At 36.2% G+C, this 16,933-nt stretch overlaps 1 protein-coding gene across 2 annotated transcripts in view; it reads right to left on the bottom strand.

Annotated features, from left to right (window-relative positions):
- Nucleotides 1-16,648, bottom strand: part of LOC106664870 (zinc finger protein 395) — a 95,310-nt gene extending 78,662 nt beyond the window's left edge. Inside the window, exon 1 of one of the 2 annotated variants that reach the window (XM_014390914.2) lies at nt 16,125-16,648. In XM_014390914.2, coding sequence (XP_014246400.1) covers nt 16,125-16,487 — 363 coding nt within the window. In that variant the 5' untranslated portion in view covers nt 16,488-16,648. The remainder of the gene's footprint in view (nt 1-16,124) is intronic. The other variant, XM_014390915.2, reaches the window with a different exon arrangement.
- Between the last annotated feature and the right edge of the window lie 285 nt (nt 16,649-16,933).

The following is a 16,933-nucleotide window of genomic DNA, read 5'->3' as shown; positions in this document are numbered from 1 at the left end:
AAAGCTTAATTTTATAATGAGTCTATAAAGTCGAGTTGCCTTGTGCAAACAGGACATGGTGAAATAAGAAAAGCGCGTGACAGAATGATCAGGGACGATTGAATTGCAAGGAATTTACGAAATGTTCACTTATTTTTATGATAAAGTTTTTTTCGTATAAGAAATGAAAAAATTGCGTACTTTGAATACAGGAAAATTAAGTTGTACACGAATGACATTTATAAGTGGTTAGGACGTCCGACCCAAAAATGCCACGCTAGCGGTTCTGGGTTCAAATCCCGGCACATACCATGACTTTTTAACTGGCAATAATGTGAAAAAAATATTGTAACGTGAGTTGATCGCCTGCGATACACGACGGGTAGTTGGATGTTAAGCCCTCCAGAATGACAAGAATTACTTTTTTAAGGCTTATAAACCAAATCTTTTTAAAAATGGCAAAGATTCTGTAAAGGAACTGTACATTATCCATCATATCAGCTTATACTTTTTATAATTTTACGTTTTGTTCCCTTTAAACCGTGTGAGCTGTCCAATTAGAAAAGAGGAAAACGCAGTATGATGAAAAAGAGAAAGAATGCAAAAAAAGTTTAAATTACATAAAACACCAAAAAACAAACATTTGGAACATACTACATGAAAAGGTACTAACAAAAAAAAAAAAAACATGTTTAAATGTTGGCTCCTGTGAAGGCCTCGCTGTGACCGCTATCACAGCCGATGTGGCCGGGTTCATTCCCCCGTTCTGGAGTTGTTTTCCAGACTCAATCGAGATGAGTACGGGACTTCGAGGCCTTTAACCTCGTTGCCGGTGTCGGCAACTGGATGCCGGTAACAATAACCGACCGACATGGTTTCGGTAATGTATCAACACGACATTATGTACGTAAGTTAATAACCATGTATGACGCTGGCATTTTGCAAAAGAAGTTTATGGACGAAAAGTTTTATACAAAACCAATTTTGGGAGATTTTTTTTGAGGACATAAAGTGTTGAACCAGTAGGTTCCGATCATTTTGATATGTCTATCCTAGCTGTTCTTACCTGTTCACTGAGTTGATTGCCCGTACCTCACCCTGCTTATACCCTAATAACCAGTGAAAAATAGCTTTAACTAATAGTAGTTATAAGATACTCTTGAGGTGATGAATTATGTGATCTTCGATCATCTTTCGATATTCATCTTTTTCAATTTTCAGTTTTTTTAATTTCGCCATTCTTCCCTTTTAAAATAACATAGCAACCCACTGACAGAAACATTAACTAGTGTTTAATGACAGGAGACCTAACATGCCTATCATTTTTCAAAAATAAATCAAATTGTGTGCGGCTCACTACACTGTTTATACTTGACAACTCGTAAACAAGCTTAATTGGCAATCATCTACAAATGAAAGGAGCGAGATATAAAATATACATAATATTCATCGAGAGTTTATCGTCGCAGCAGCTAGAGTCTCGACGACTCATCACTGTAATGTAAAGATTTGATCCAGAGTCCTGACTTCGAACCCGCAATCTTACAAATGGGCTTTTTTTTAAACACCGACACACCGAGGGTTCATGTAACCTTGTAGTTGAGATACACTCGGGGGAACTTAAAACTTAAAAAAGGTCGCGTTTTAGCAGTTTGCCATCTCCAGTAAGATATCTGTCAGGTTGTCAGAGACTTAAGCAGGGTGAGGCACTGACAGAAACCTACTACTGAACCGGCAGAAGACTGAAACGTGTCTGACCGATCAAAATGATCTGAAATGACCTAACTACAACTACGAAATTGTCAGCTCCAAAATCTTCATTAATAACAGGTTTTAAATTAATGTTTGGTGAGATTTGTACTTCTTTTTATAAAAGGATGTTCAAGTATGAATTTAAATGGCTTTAAAGGCAGGAATAAAAACTTATAAATACAAAATCAGATTAAATTAACACTTTATAAACCTGCCCCAAATAAAGCAGTACTTGAAAGTGCAATCATGTTGAATTGAAAGATCTGCAAGTCGATTCTGCTGAATTGAAAAGAGTAGAGAAGAAGAAACTAAAACCTATTAAAATAAAGATTCCACTTTTTAAGCAAAGGAATGAACAAGTTTGGCCATTTGCATGTAAATCGACAATAGAGGAAAAAGTTCGCCCCCATAAGTCGCCTGCCTCAACGAGATCAACGAGTTTAACAATTCATCAGCACCTGTGAAAATACCATTATCGTTTTGATTTTTCCAGCAGGGGGTCAATTTGTTTTCTAGGTCGACCAAATCTCAAATAACCGGGGTTGATAGCCTATTTATAAGTGTGATATATTTGGTGGAAGGAGGTGCGATAATCGCGCCCTCGATTTTTATGCCACAATAGTCTTAGACCGTTTGAATTTATTTCTGTTATTTAAAATCCTGGACGGAGATTTTTTTTCGAGACGACATGGTGCCGTTAAACCTTATTTGAAAAACAAACCTAATAAAAATAAACCAGTTTGTATGCGAAAAGCATCTCCTGGCATGGATTTTGATTTCTGACGTAATAACTTGCTGGATTAAAAAATACACTACACATACTAATAAATTAATAAAGTGGACGCTTCCGCTAAAACAATAATTATGGAATCCATATTTATTTTATTTCTGTTTTTATTTATTAAATTATCTTGAGAATAAAATAAAAAGATGTTTTTCCACAGATATCACGTGTATTTTTACCACGACTGAGATGATTTAAGTACAATAAATGGTCCAATTTTGTGGATAACCAAATTTTTTCTGTGCGATTACTACGACAAAAATAATCAAATAAAGAACATGCAAAAACTATTTTAATTTTCGAGAAATGAAAATGTTTATAACAATGAAAATAATTTATATATATTTTTAAAGGACCCAGATTGCTTATTTAGATATTAATTGGAAGAGATAACAGCGGATGGTTTTAAGAGTGACTTGTTTACCCGGCCCACACCCACTCAATTTTATTTTCTACGGCCGGCAAACAGGTAGATGGCATTGAGCCGAAATTACTCCAGAGCAACAGCGAGAACTCGCGGACCATCAATCTCAATCAAGTTGTCTGCAGAGTCTCGGACTTCCGGCGTGATGTCTCAATTTTTAATTTAAAAGTACTGATATTTAGAAAAACCGTGTAATAACCTGTTAAAGTTCACATACCTAAGCACTCTACAAGACCTTGATCCTTTTTTAAAATTAGAGGCTTAAGATCTACCGTATGATCTTCCATACAATTCGTCCATACATCACAAATTGCCAAATATTTATACAATTTTCCACACTGGATAAAGCGAATTGTCCAATTAAAACTTGAAATAATTGGCTGATTCTTTAATGTCCAGCACAATATGACTAAAGACAGTAAAGACTAGTGATGAACTACTTAAAACTATTGTCTTATTTTATGTGATAATAATTCTTGAACATAATAATTATAGACGTTTTGTCATTTTCAATTATAAATATGGAAATTATGTTGAAATCTTGACATCGTCCTTGATTGCTCTTTACTAAAATTCGTAGGCGAGCGTTCTTATGCATATGCTTTAACGATATTCGATGTGAGTGGGTCTAATGAGCTCATCGTCTTTGAAGGCAAAGATGTCAAACATTAAGGCCTGTTTCAAGAAAAATAAAACCGTAAGATAAATTTCGTTTTATTAAACAGGGGATTATCGAAATTTTCGCTTGACCCCCGCTGTCGGGATATCCAAACAGTCGGACCGTGATTCCACTTATGGCACGATTTATACTGCTACGCCGGACTTGAGTGTGAAAGTTTGTATTTTTTCAAGGCTAGTGAAAGTAGAAGACATTTATAAATGAATTCTTGTTTTATCTGAGGGTATCTGAAACAATTGTCCTGGCCGATAAAGGGACCAAAAGTCACAAGCCAATTTTATTTTTGACCATTTGTACATTTATACTTTTATATTTAATTTGGCCTGTTTTTATACTGTTTAGCATATTTCATCCAACAAGTAACTTGTTTATTAAATCATGACCATCTCTTCAGTTTACTTTCACCTCGAAATTTCTCGCCATTATCAGAAAATGTTCTTATTTACTTGTATGACGCAACATTTTAAACCGCCGAAAAAAAAGGTAAAAACAAACGAAAAACAAGGAAGTCGCGGACAACAACAGGACGAAGTAAATGACGTAAGAGTGACTGGAAAGCTCCACGCACCCAGTTCAAGGCCTTGCTATTAATTTTGATATTTTTCCCCTAGCTGGAGCAATAATTTTGTTGAAATGGTTGAAAAACCGCTTTCCGGCCGGCACTTATTTTCACTGCTACTTGACGGCGTTGTTACATCAGGAGGAGGCCCCTTCACCACGAAACTTTTACTCCCCAACAAAGCCACTCTCACGCCAAGAATCAGCTGTTCTACCGGCTTTCTATCGTTTTATGTAACTTGCCTCACAGAAACTTTCCAGTTTCTCAGGCCAAGGTTTTTTTTTAACGCCGAATCGAATGACTGCTTATCTACATCTAGCCTCCGGTTTCCTTTTATCTGCAGACAGGCTCGTGTTTTCAGCAAGAAATGGCGTTTACAAGGACTACCGAGGCCCATTGCCTACCTCAGATGATAACCAGCCTGACCCTCTTATAAAATTTAGTTTTACCGGTTTTAAAACGACTTTTTCGAAGGAAAAAAGCAACGTGTTCTCCCGTCCGTGCAATATAATATAAACAGGACATGCACAAACAAGACTATTATAACTATAAAACGTGACGAAACAACGGTGAATTGAGCCGACAGATAAAAATTATCTCCGAATAATTTAATTTAAATGAAATTTGCAACAGGCCGTTTATAAAAATAAATTCCGGATAAGACATATCGCCAAGTGAAATATCCAGATGCGTTTCGAGATAAAATGATGGCCGTGGTAACATGACGGCGATCTTTTTGAAAGAGAAAGAAGCGTTTTTAAACAAAACAAGAAATGGTTTAGCTTGATCTTTGCTGTTCTGATCAGTCGTCGTTTCGGCTTCTCGCATTCTTCAGTAGTGGTTTTTTGTTGGTGCCTCTCCCTGCTAATATTACTGACAACCATTACAAATGGCGAAAAATTATCGATACTGGCATCTAGTGAAGTTTTTCCAATAAAAACATGGAACCCACCATTGAAAATGGTGATAAGTCAAAACACAAACAAATTATAAAAATTAAAACAGCAAGGCCGAAAATGACTAAACTTCAAAGTTCGTCACTCTGCAGACCCCAAGATGGAATATCACTGAACCATGATCATATTATTAATAATTAAATTCACTAATTTCGTGGTCCGCTTGACCAATCAATATATTGTTTATTTTTTAATTTTTCATTTGAAATGGCAAAAAGGAGGGAAAATTCAAAAGGTGCGGTTGAGATGGGAAGTTGGTGTCCGAGTGGATCGAGGTCACGATAGCTCAAGTGGCAGAGCAGCGACGTATCAAGCCGAAGATCGTGGGTTCGAATCCCGCTCGTGCCATTGACTTTTTTATATCAACTAAAAACCTTAATTAATTGTAATTATTAATAATCTGAAAACGAAATCCATTTACGTTTTCGTGGTCAATTGACCAAGTAATTTCTTTAATTAATTATTCTTTCGATGTAAGGTCTTGGTTGTGATAAAAAAGTCAGTGTCACCAGCGGGATTCGAACCCAAGACCTTCGGCTAAATACGGCGCTACTCTACCACTTGAGATATTGTAACTTCGATCCTCTCGGCCACTAACTCTCCATCTCAACCTTCAAAATGGCAAAAGGAGGGAAAATTTGAACGGTTGTAGGTGGGTTCGAATCCCGCTCCTGACAATGACTTTTTTAGCTCAACCAAGACCTTACATAGAAAGAATAATTAATTAATTGAAATCTGAAAAAGCTTTTAGTAAGTCTTTCATTTTATTCTGGGTCGTTTATACATATAAAACATATCATTGTGAAAAATCCAATAAGTTGGCACTATAAATCGTTCTTTATTTAATTTATAATCACAACATACTAATGACCAAATTGATCTTTTCCAATGGCAGGGTTCTGATAACTTTTCCTTATATTAGAGGTTGTTTTAGCATAACTGTGAAATAGACCCAACGAACGATTATCGATCCTTTCAAGGATGGTGTATTACAAAAACAAAGTCCAGTTTCAAATATGAAACCCCACGGCTCTTCTTTTAATACATATGCATATGGATGGAACTGAATTAGCCATGAAAGAAATGCCAAATAGGGCTAGGGTCGTAGCCAGTTTGACATCACCTTGGTGAAGGATACATAGGAAAGAAAATTGTCTTTTTCTTTCTCCCGTGATGGGTTTGTTGGAGGTCGTCCTTCGCACCGCCAGGGAAATTTTGCGGAAACGGTTCTAATAGGAGTTCCTTAATTACAAGTGCCATGGACTTTGAAGAGATCCGAGGACGTTCTCATATGACCTTAAGCAAACTATCGTTTTTACAAACAATTTACAATGTAGTCGAAATTGTCCAGGCGTAAATCAAACGAGGTTGAAATGGCAAATATTAAGTTCTGACATTTATTTCAGAAAGTCAGGTTTAACGCACTTGCAAATACTGCGATCGCTCTTTTAAATAATGATCGCTACATCAACACATTTTCAACCTACGATGTGTACTCCGAACAAGAATTTAGACTATACAAAGATTTATGAAACGATTGTGGCTTCTAATAAAGCTTTTGAGGCCGGAGGTAGTAAATTATGTTAAAAATTTTTGGCAGGACGCCGCGCCCCAAGACCGGTCTGGTGTTCAATGGGAGAAAGGGACAAAAAAGAGATTTAGACAACCGGCCTAGCCCCAAAACTCGATCGTTCTAGCTGAATTACAAAATATATAATAACTAGAAGAATAAATTATTGGATTCGTCATGAAAAATTGTTCTTTGTACAAGACTATGGATGAATTGGAGAGGGTTTTTATTTTTAAAAGCAATGAAACGTCTTAAGATTCATTTTGAGAAACATAACCTACAAAAATTAATAATTAGCATTAAATTGTATGTTAAACCGGCCCAGGGTCATTTACTGACTCTGTTTTACACTTGCGGGTTTTTTGAGTTATTCGATGAATGGATACAGACCCAATAAGTGACCCGGTGCCGGTTCAACATAAGTTCGCCAACTCGCAGACCAAATTGAATTACGTCAATATTTTGGTTATGTTCTCAAATGTTTTACATAAAATACGAAAGTTAACCATTTGTTTACCCTGGTATTTTTACCGATTTGCAGAAGCGAAACATCGAAAAATAGCAACCCAATACAAGATTTTCCACCCAAAAAGTTCAGTGAGAGAGTTGAAAATTGAACCTCGCTTGGCCATCCCCACAAGATTGGGTACAATTTTCATTTCGAATTCAATTGCACAAGAAGGAAATATGCGAGGAAAAAAAAGAGAAAGTCAGCGACTAATTTACGCCGGATCGTTTCGCTGGTCTTCAACTGGAATGTTGCGATTTTCCTCGCTTTCGACTAGCCCGAAAAACGGAATGGCCCAACTAGAATCAACGGTCCAAGAGAAAATTCACCAAAAATATATAGACTACCGAAGGTACACAACGAGAATACACCTTTAATACCTAGTCTCATGCATGGTTGCTTCGTGGAACAATTGGTCCAAATAGATACAAGAAACCCTAAAATATTTCTGGGAGAATAACAACTGCAAGAACACAACTCTTATGAATATCATATGAAAAAATCATTTCACATAATATCGATGCTGAAGAAGTTTTAGTATCATTTGATGTACACTCTTTATGTAGATCAATACGTATGAACGTCATTTATTATTTAATTATTAATAATTGATAAAACATATCTATATATTTTCCAGAAGTTGATTTGAATTTATATTTGGGCATATTTTGTCATCACTAATGGGTATTTCAAATATGAGGACCATTTTTACAAACAAAAAGATAGAATGGCATTGGGAGGTATACTTTCCCCAATGTAACATACGTTGTTGTACATAGTTGCAGACATACGTACGTCCTACTTAATCAATCGGGTTGTTCTCCAACTACCTTACAAAATTAAATTTTTAACAAAGTATGTGGACGATATATTTGCAATCATGCCAAAGAATTTGAAGGATTTGAAAAGAAGGAATTAATATAATTGATCCTTGAATTTTTGAATGATTACCGTGAAAGCCTAAAATTAAAATTCATAACTGAACTGATACATGAAAATGAATTACTCCATTTGAAGTTTTAGTCATAAGAATACCCAGCAACAGCATTAACATACATTGGTACAAGAAAAACATCTGCACAACTATATACTTTCATTTTAATTCTTATCTCACCTTCAACATAAAAGTGAACTGAGTCAACAATCTTGTAAGGCGAGCATTTCTCCTAAGTTCCCCCAAATTCTATGAACGAAATAAAGAAAGAATAAAAAAGATTCTAAAAATGAACCATTACTCTACAGAATTAATTAACAAATTAATTTATAACTATGAGCACCAAGTGCCCCATACTGCAGAGATTGATAATCATCAACTAATTAGCAAAAAATCTTACCGTCCACTAACTTTCATACCAGAACTAGCATATAAATTAAAAGCAATATTTTCAGGAAACTTACCCACTTATCGATTTGGCGTTTAAATATGACAAAACAATCAATAAATTACATTCCAACATAATGGAAAAAGACCCTATAACGTTTATGTCCAATATAAAATACAAACTTTATTGTAATGATTGTAATAAAGAATACATTGGGCAGGCTAAACCGAGATTGAAAGAATTTACTGACAACACTTAAAAGACTGTAGAAATAGGGATAAGAATGACATAGGCTCAGCATGATAAATCGATGTAACATAATTTTAAATTTGACAGAGCGATAATCCTAGACAAAGAAACGAACTTGACTAGACGATTGATAAAGGGAAAATTGTTTATCTCCACGATTACTAATTCTTGTAATTTACAAAAAGACAAAACAGGAGAAATCAACTTATGCTGGAGTTTTAACTGATTATTATAATAATAAAATACATAGAAGGGATTAACTAAAAATAAATGTGCAAATGGCAAAAGAATAGTTATAATTAAATTAATTTATATGCAAGCATAAAAGTTCTGAATTTGAAATGTGAGGTCATGCTCCACTCTGTATTGTGATTAAGTTTAGGGAAAGAATCACCTTCTCTATATACAGCCAAAATTCGATTTTTAGTCTAACATCTGTAATATTTATAAAGAAAAAAAGTTTTACTTCTTAACGAATAAAATAAAAAGTAAGTACTCTACTTAGAAATCCAGTTTTAATTATTAACATAATTTTATTCTGTCAGCCGTATTCCTAGGTGTGTTATTGAAAAAGAACGGTATTGTTATTGGCCTTGTGTCTTATCATAAAACTAACACTTTTATGAGGGACAAAAAAAGTTGGATTAATCACATAGTAAATTCAGATTTCGCTAATTATCAATTATTTAGAGCATATACACAAATACATAAAATGAATCATGTTCTATCAGTGTCCTGAAATGTATGTTTTTCGATGTTCTTGTAATTCAGGCCTTGAGAATGGCTTCAAATAAAGTCGAAAGCTTGGAGAACTGTTAAATTAAGAAAAACCGCAACCGTGACCACTACATCTATACAAAAAAAATCTTGCAAGTTGGTCGATTCATTTCATTTTGGACCACATTTCCTAGCTGTTTTACTATTTTGAGTACAGGGTTTGTGAAGATGCCTCTCCCTGCTTATATACCTGGACAATCGCTTAAGCTGACGAGAAGCCTAAATGTGTCGGATAGATCAAAACGATTTTGAAACGACCAAGTAAGAAAAAAATTCAGGGTTTTGTACCGTTACTTTTCTTCGGTGGAAGAAAATATGATGGCTTGGATTGTTGGAACGCGCAGACTCAAGAAGAAATCTTACAAAGAAAAATAAGTCAATACTCTTATTTACACTGGATATAATCTACAAGGAGTAAAAAAAAGAACAAAAACTTTCCCAAACCACGATTAAAGTTTTACAAGCAGGAAGAGCCTACAGTGTGATTAAAATACCACAGCGACATCAGTGCAGCCTAAATTTTTTCAACCTCGATAAAGAATCTATGAAAAATACACCGTTTTATCGACAAAATTGTGATAAGAAGACTTGTAAAAAAAACAGGAAGTTCCTTTTTAAAAAAGGATAAGCAGGTTGTAGCATTATCAGGCAGAAAATGTATCGACAGGAATTCTTATTATCTTATTTTTCTTATTGTTTCCACCAACTTTTTCAGCTGGATAACTATACTCGTTGAAATGACGTACAATCATTTACAGACCAGGAGACATTTTATCCACTAGACTTTCACAATCCCTTCATAATGACAAGCAGATGCCAAACATAACCGGGAATAGAGAATATCCGGGTTACCCCCGGAACAAAATATAAAAAAAGGGTAATAACAGCATATGAAGAGCTTTAATCTCATCAAACTACCTTTCTTTTAAAGTAATTATATTTATGTTTAAGGCAGAACGGTGTGACATCAAAAATCTTAGTGTACATGCTTGTAGAAATTCTATAAAATTTATAATTTTAAAGGTGTTTTATTTAACATAGAATTTTTAAGACTAATTTGTATTATTTAAATTTTTTGGTTTGTGTAAGAAAACATTTCCATGTGGTTTTTTAAATGGTGACTGTCAAATGAAATGTCAAAAATGATCGGAAACGACCACGCTTCAGTTTCGACACGAGCAAATTTCACAATGTACGAGAATGTCTGACGTTTAAAATTAATTAGAAACAACTATCAGGATGTGCGTGAATAGTCAATGAAAGATTTTTCATCGTCATTGTAAAAAAACGTCAGGTTTGGCCTTCTTGCGGTTTTCAGCTATTTTCTTTCTCTATCTCTTTCCTTGACCTGTTCATACAAGGATTGTCGTACTTTCTCCTTAACCTTCGCTCCCTTGGTCCGATTTTTGTTTCACAAATCAGGAAAGAGCCCAATTGTTTCCTAGTACGTTGTGAATTAGACTAGTCGATAAATAAAATATGACATTGATTAAAAGATGAAACGTAGCTAACGCTGAGCAAATATACACTTACTAAAATTGATTAACTGCATCAAACAACATAATCTTAAAGACCAACTGCGATCAAATGTGTGATATCCACCTGCTTTCGCTCAGAATCAGACTCAATTCAATACATATTAAAATCGATGTACCCACCAAGAGGAAATTCCAGAAGGAAAAACGTACTAAAGTGCAATCCTTTATAACACCCAAGGCCGTTTTAACACTCAACGAGTACATTTTTAATTCAGGCTGCAGAAGATCTATGCTTTGATTAATCACTTGCATGCAAACAACTGGAATTTTTTGCAAGGTTTTGTCCATTGCCATTTGATCGGAGATTACACTTTTTTAAAGTACAAATAGGTTCTTTTCTATCAGGATTCCTTTGGACATAGTTTCGGTCCTATTGTTGTCCGGAAAAAAACAACCTTGAAGTTAATCAATTAATACAAATATATAACGGTTCATTAGCGAAACTCAGGGACATACAGCCTAAGAATAAATTTTCATAAATTCGTGTAGGAATTGAATAACGGAAAAAGAATTAACATTCAATTTATTTTTCTTCGATTTCCAGTGCTTTCAACGATTTTTTTTATCCCTAGAAACAGGAAGAAAGCTCATGGTACCAATAAAACTAATCAAGTTGTGCTGTCCAAAGTAAGATCTATATACACCTGTAGCCAATATGGAATAAGTTTTTTGCACGACATGGCAATGACCATCATGACAGAGGAAAAAGACCACTTGAGATCTACCAAATACATATTTATAATCGTTTATCTTCGTTAAGAAAAAAACTTATTGTTTAATTCGTTCTAGTTCACTTCAGACTATCACTGAATTTTTTATTTTGTGCTAAGACATAACTACACTTAATAAATAAAAGAACAACCTCTAAACAAACTGGATACTTAAAATAATATAAGACAAATGGCCCAAATAACACTTTTCTTATTAATAAATATTCACACTTTATTCAAGAATAAAAATGTTGGTCCACATCTCCAAAAAAAAATTATTTCTTGACTATTTATGACTATACATAAAGAGAGAAGTCGTAGAGCAGGAAAGATCTTGGACAGCAATAAAGATCGGATTTTTTGCTGGTTAATTAAATTTTAGAAACATTTTTACCAAAAAATCCAATAGTACATTCTTTACATGTTATATGAATTTATATCGTTGGAATTCGTGCCCAAAATCATTTTTATTACTAGATGAAATTATCAAGGAAATCTTTGAAACCTATATTCTATAATAGCTCTATCTAAAAGATCCTATTAGTCAGAAAATTAATAAAGAAAGTAGACCTGCCATCAACCAATTTTTGAGTTTCTTGGTTTGGTTGTCAGTTCAACGCCAGGCGTTTCTCCACTGGTTGTCAGGGATTTAAACATGGAGAGGCACAGGTTCAAAACAAACACCCAAGACCTTCAGGAAGAAATCTCAAATATTTTTTTATAAATGCTGTTTTGTTTGTTACTGTAAAATAATAATAGTGCTTTTATAGTACCATTATTTGCTTAAATACAGAATTTTGTTTATGCTAGAAATCAAAAAATTACCGGAGCTGAAACTTCAAGGATTACACGTTCGCTTTAATCAAATTTCAAAAACCCGTTGGACCACTGAATTTCTCAGATTTAAAAAACTTCTAGTAATCAGCAAAAACTATGAAGATTTTTCTAGTACCGACTGTTCTTGATGTTAGAGGTATTACTAAGTTTTAATAGTATCTTCTATGTGATCGACCTATACAATAGTCTCGTGGATTGGGGTTACAGTCAATGTATTACTACGTTTTGTTGCCCATAAAAATTGTTCTCTTATACATTAAAATATGTATGGAACGATGTATTTATATGCAGAGAGGGGATTGTTACCCAATAAAAAATAACACAGGTTGAAAATTCGTGATTTGCGTAAAACGCTGGCCATCCTCATAACCCAAAAGGACGGATTTTTCCATTTTGAGGTCAATCCTCATCTATTCATCTTAGTAAATGTCAATAATGAATGAGTTTCGCCCAAGTGATAAATGAACACGAAAATGCGAATTTGTTATCACGATCAGTAGAATTTGTTGAGATATGAAAATCAAGGATACTGCAACTTTGCGGTTATATTTGCTTAACCAAATGAAGGCTAAATGTTCTATGTGTAATGGAAATGACGACATAACCTTTAGCCCAGGACGATCCACCTCATGTAACGGTGGCAATTGTTTTCCAACCAATGTGGTAACCCACCGTTTCGCGGCGTCTCCAGTTCCCAGAAACGCGGTTTTTCCACCGGCGAACGATTCCGCCGGCCGGCTTCTCCGGCAATTTTAATTCTATTAATGGGGATGAAGGTGACGTAACTGGTATTACAGCTGTGGATATTTTTTCACGTCATTGCTTTGTCCTTGTCCTCAGAGCAGCAACGCGCAGCCGTTGCTTGGTGAAAGCAACACGGGGCAGCGCAGATCCCTGCCAGGGAGGGGCGACAGATTCAACAAGCCTTCGGCTTTCTCGTCATGAAACTATCCAGTTCAAAATCTTCCATGCTCCTTTTTCCACTTTCTCGTCTTCATTTTTATTACCCGACAATAAACTCTTCTTTTTTTTTTTGTTTTTTGTTAAACAGCCGACCCAGTAGATTTTATCAAGTAAACCACGTTAAATTTTTCACGTTTATTTTTAATCTTTAATGAGTTAGAAAACAATTTTTTTAATGTTGCTGTTAAAATATTGCAACATAAGCTCGATTAGACATGCCCAGTTAGTACCAAACTGATTGTGAAATTCATGAGCCTGGGTTTTTTTAATTATCGCACTCCACATCGTTAATCGTGAAGTAATAACCAATTAAATATTCAACTTGATAGCCAGAAAGTATTATTTTTATGCAAATTTTAAAAAAATGTTACAAAAGAAACCTTATTTGTGTACGAAATATCAGTTGAAATATCCGGCATATCCTAGCCGCGCATAATTCAAAAACTACAGTACCTCGAGGCTTCATAAACCTCATAGTTGAAATACATTAAAAAATAATAATAAAACCTCAACAATTACAGAGGCGATATATGACGGACTCAAATAAGTCGATATTGAGCTTAAACTTGAACAATTTACAACGTTAATTCAAAAACTCATTCATCCTGCATACTGAAACCAAAGACTACTTTAAGTAGGGCATCAAAATATTTTCAGCTTGTTTTGAAAATATTTCTCGTTTAAATTGAATTTTCCAGGAATTATTATTGGATTCACGAAACGAAACATCTGGCAACTTTTCCTGCCCTCATTTACGAAAGAGAGAAAGAACCTTGACCTCTTACAGTACCAAATTTACCGAAGCAACTGAGATTCCATGCTAATAATGTTATATAATATTAAATTAACAGAAAAGCTAATAAAAAAGACTGGGAATTGTTTAAATCTGTCTGTATTCTGTACATTCTGGGATAGTTTGTTAATGAAAAATTTGAAATAAAATGTATTATTTAATTACTTAAGGGTATTTGCTAAAAGAAAAATGTGAAAGACATAATAATACAAATATATTACATATATTCATTATAATATATGGCAAAAACATGCAAAAATGAATATTTTAAAGGTTATAGATCATAAAACAAATTTCTTCCTTGTACCAGGTTGGGCTTTTAGGTAGTTTTGTGACGGGCCGACCTATGGGGGGGGGGGCCTCTGGCTGGAAATCCTGGCCGTAAAACGCTGGAAAATCCCCTAAAGACTTTTTAAGTCAAAGTTTTTTTTTTGTCAATTATTAGAGAAAATCCCTGGACAACTAAGTGTCGGCGAAGTCAACCGGCGATGACGTCTTTCAAAGATTGCATGAAATAGTGCAGATTACATACAGGCTAATTTAAAGGATAAAATCCACGGGCACAATGTCAATAAATTCTTTAATTGAAATTAATGATTGTGCAAATCGTCTGTTTTAAACGTCAAACCGTGCGAATTCTAAATTCAAACAAGGGGCCATGATCCTTGAATAAACCGGCCGGCGTCGCCGATAGGTCGCTATTTACAATCTACACGCGCAATTAAATTATTGTTATTATTATAAACATACAGGTTTGGATGTAAAACTGATAGTTTCATATACTTGCTTCTTTTAAGAAAAAAAGGGTCAAGCAGTAGTGGTCACTGATGATGGTCATCCGTTGCAAACGATGGACCGACAGTCACTGACGTTATTTCCAAATGTTAAAAGGGGGAAAACATTTAAAGATAAAAAGACCTCGTGCGTCGGGGTTTTAAAATAAACAGAATTCTATGAGTAATGCGCATTCGGGAAGAGCGGCCGCAACGACTTTCTCTCCTCTGCGTAGAAAAACCGGGCGAAGTTGGCAGGCCTGCCGAGTCCCTCCGGTAAAAATGGCTTGGGTCTTAGGACCTGCCAAATAACTTTTAATAAACTCAACTTTCAAAAATTGATGGGACGTTTTCGTTGAGATTATACATTTTTCTTCATTACGGAAGTCAATAATCGAATCTGGGAAACGTTCTGTCATCGAGAATCGTAAAGGACGCATCGGCCTTGTCTATTCGAACCGGCGACGTGCCGGCTTGCGTTTCAAAGATCGCGACTGTTGTATTACGTCATTTAAATTTAAGACGACTTAATTGGCCAATTTTTATAATTATTTTGGGGAAAAACATTATGGAAACGTTTAAATTTTCTGATAAAAATGCCGGTCGGTCTACTTCACAGGAGTGCAAGAAGGATTATCAACAGGTTTAGTGCGTCGCGGATTTTATCGTCGTAGGAAACGAATGAGGTGGAGAAGATGAGAAAAACGAGAAAACCGGCTTCGAAAATGCCCAGAGGCCTGTTGCCATGCGGTGGAGGTCCCGTTCACCATCTTGAATCGTAGAGTCGGGCTCTAAAATAGAAAGTAAGGAAAGTAACTAGGAAGCGTCTTACGGTCGGATTTCTAATTTTAGCGATCAGCCCTCTCGAAAAGACGAGTGAGGAGCTCGCAGGATTTTCCGCCGGCCGACGACCGAGTTACTCCTCGACTCTTGTCAGAGATCTGTCATTACCTCGGTACCGGGAGGAGCGATGACGACGGCCACTTCGTCTGCGACGCTGCTATGCTCCGTCACGTGTCCGGAGACTTCTCGTCCGTTGTAGGTGATGTAGACCTTCTGACCCGAGAGGAGCCGGACGCCGGTCATGGTCCGGAAGCCGGGTCCGATCAGCTCGGAATCCTTGAACTCTTTTTTCAGGGCCGGCAACTCGGCGACGGGGTCGAACCTGACCGAATACTTGGTCTCCGCCGAGTGGCTCGAACCGGGCGTTTTCACTGCGTTTATCACTCCCGAGTAATAGATGCCGTCTTCCGCTTTGACGCACACCCTCGTCCCTATTATGGACCTTTTTGCCAAACGTTTCCCCGTCGACATTTTTCCTTTATGAACCCGTCGACCGACACAGTGGGACACTTTTCTTTTCAACGCGATTAAGAGACTGAACCGAGGAGGGAGTACAAGATTTTACTTGCGCGCGAATTCGTACCGAACATGACAAGCATCAGAATAGAACTGGAATGCCGGCTCCGTGACAGCTGATCGAATAACAACAAGGGCACGTGACCTTAACTCGGCCCTCCGATTGGCCGACCTAGTTATCCCCTCCATTCCCGGCGATCCCCTCCCCGGCGGATCTCCCCTCCAAACGGCCCTGTTTACACTCTCAGCTGATCCCGCTTCGCCGGGCGGCCGGCCCTGACGTCATTTCGAGTTTTCGACACTTCCCCTCCCCGACGAACACCGGCCCACCCACCCCCCGCTACGCCAAGCCGCCGCGTTTGTAACGCAATTCTCACGATTTACGTTTCAATCAGAAATGT

This window comes from Cimex lectularius, unplaced genomic scaffold (genome assembly GCF_000648675.2).
Source record: "Cimex lectularius strain Harlan isolate CLEC.00 unplaced genomic scaffold, Clec_2.1 scaffold137, whole genome shotgun sequence".
Lineage (NCBI taxonomy): Eukaryota > Metazoa > Arthropoda > Insecta > Hemiptera > Cimicidae > Cimex > Cimex lectularius.
Note: the sequence above shows the minus strand (reverse complement) of the source record. Positions and strands in the feature narration are given on the sequence as shown.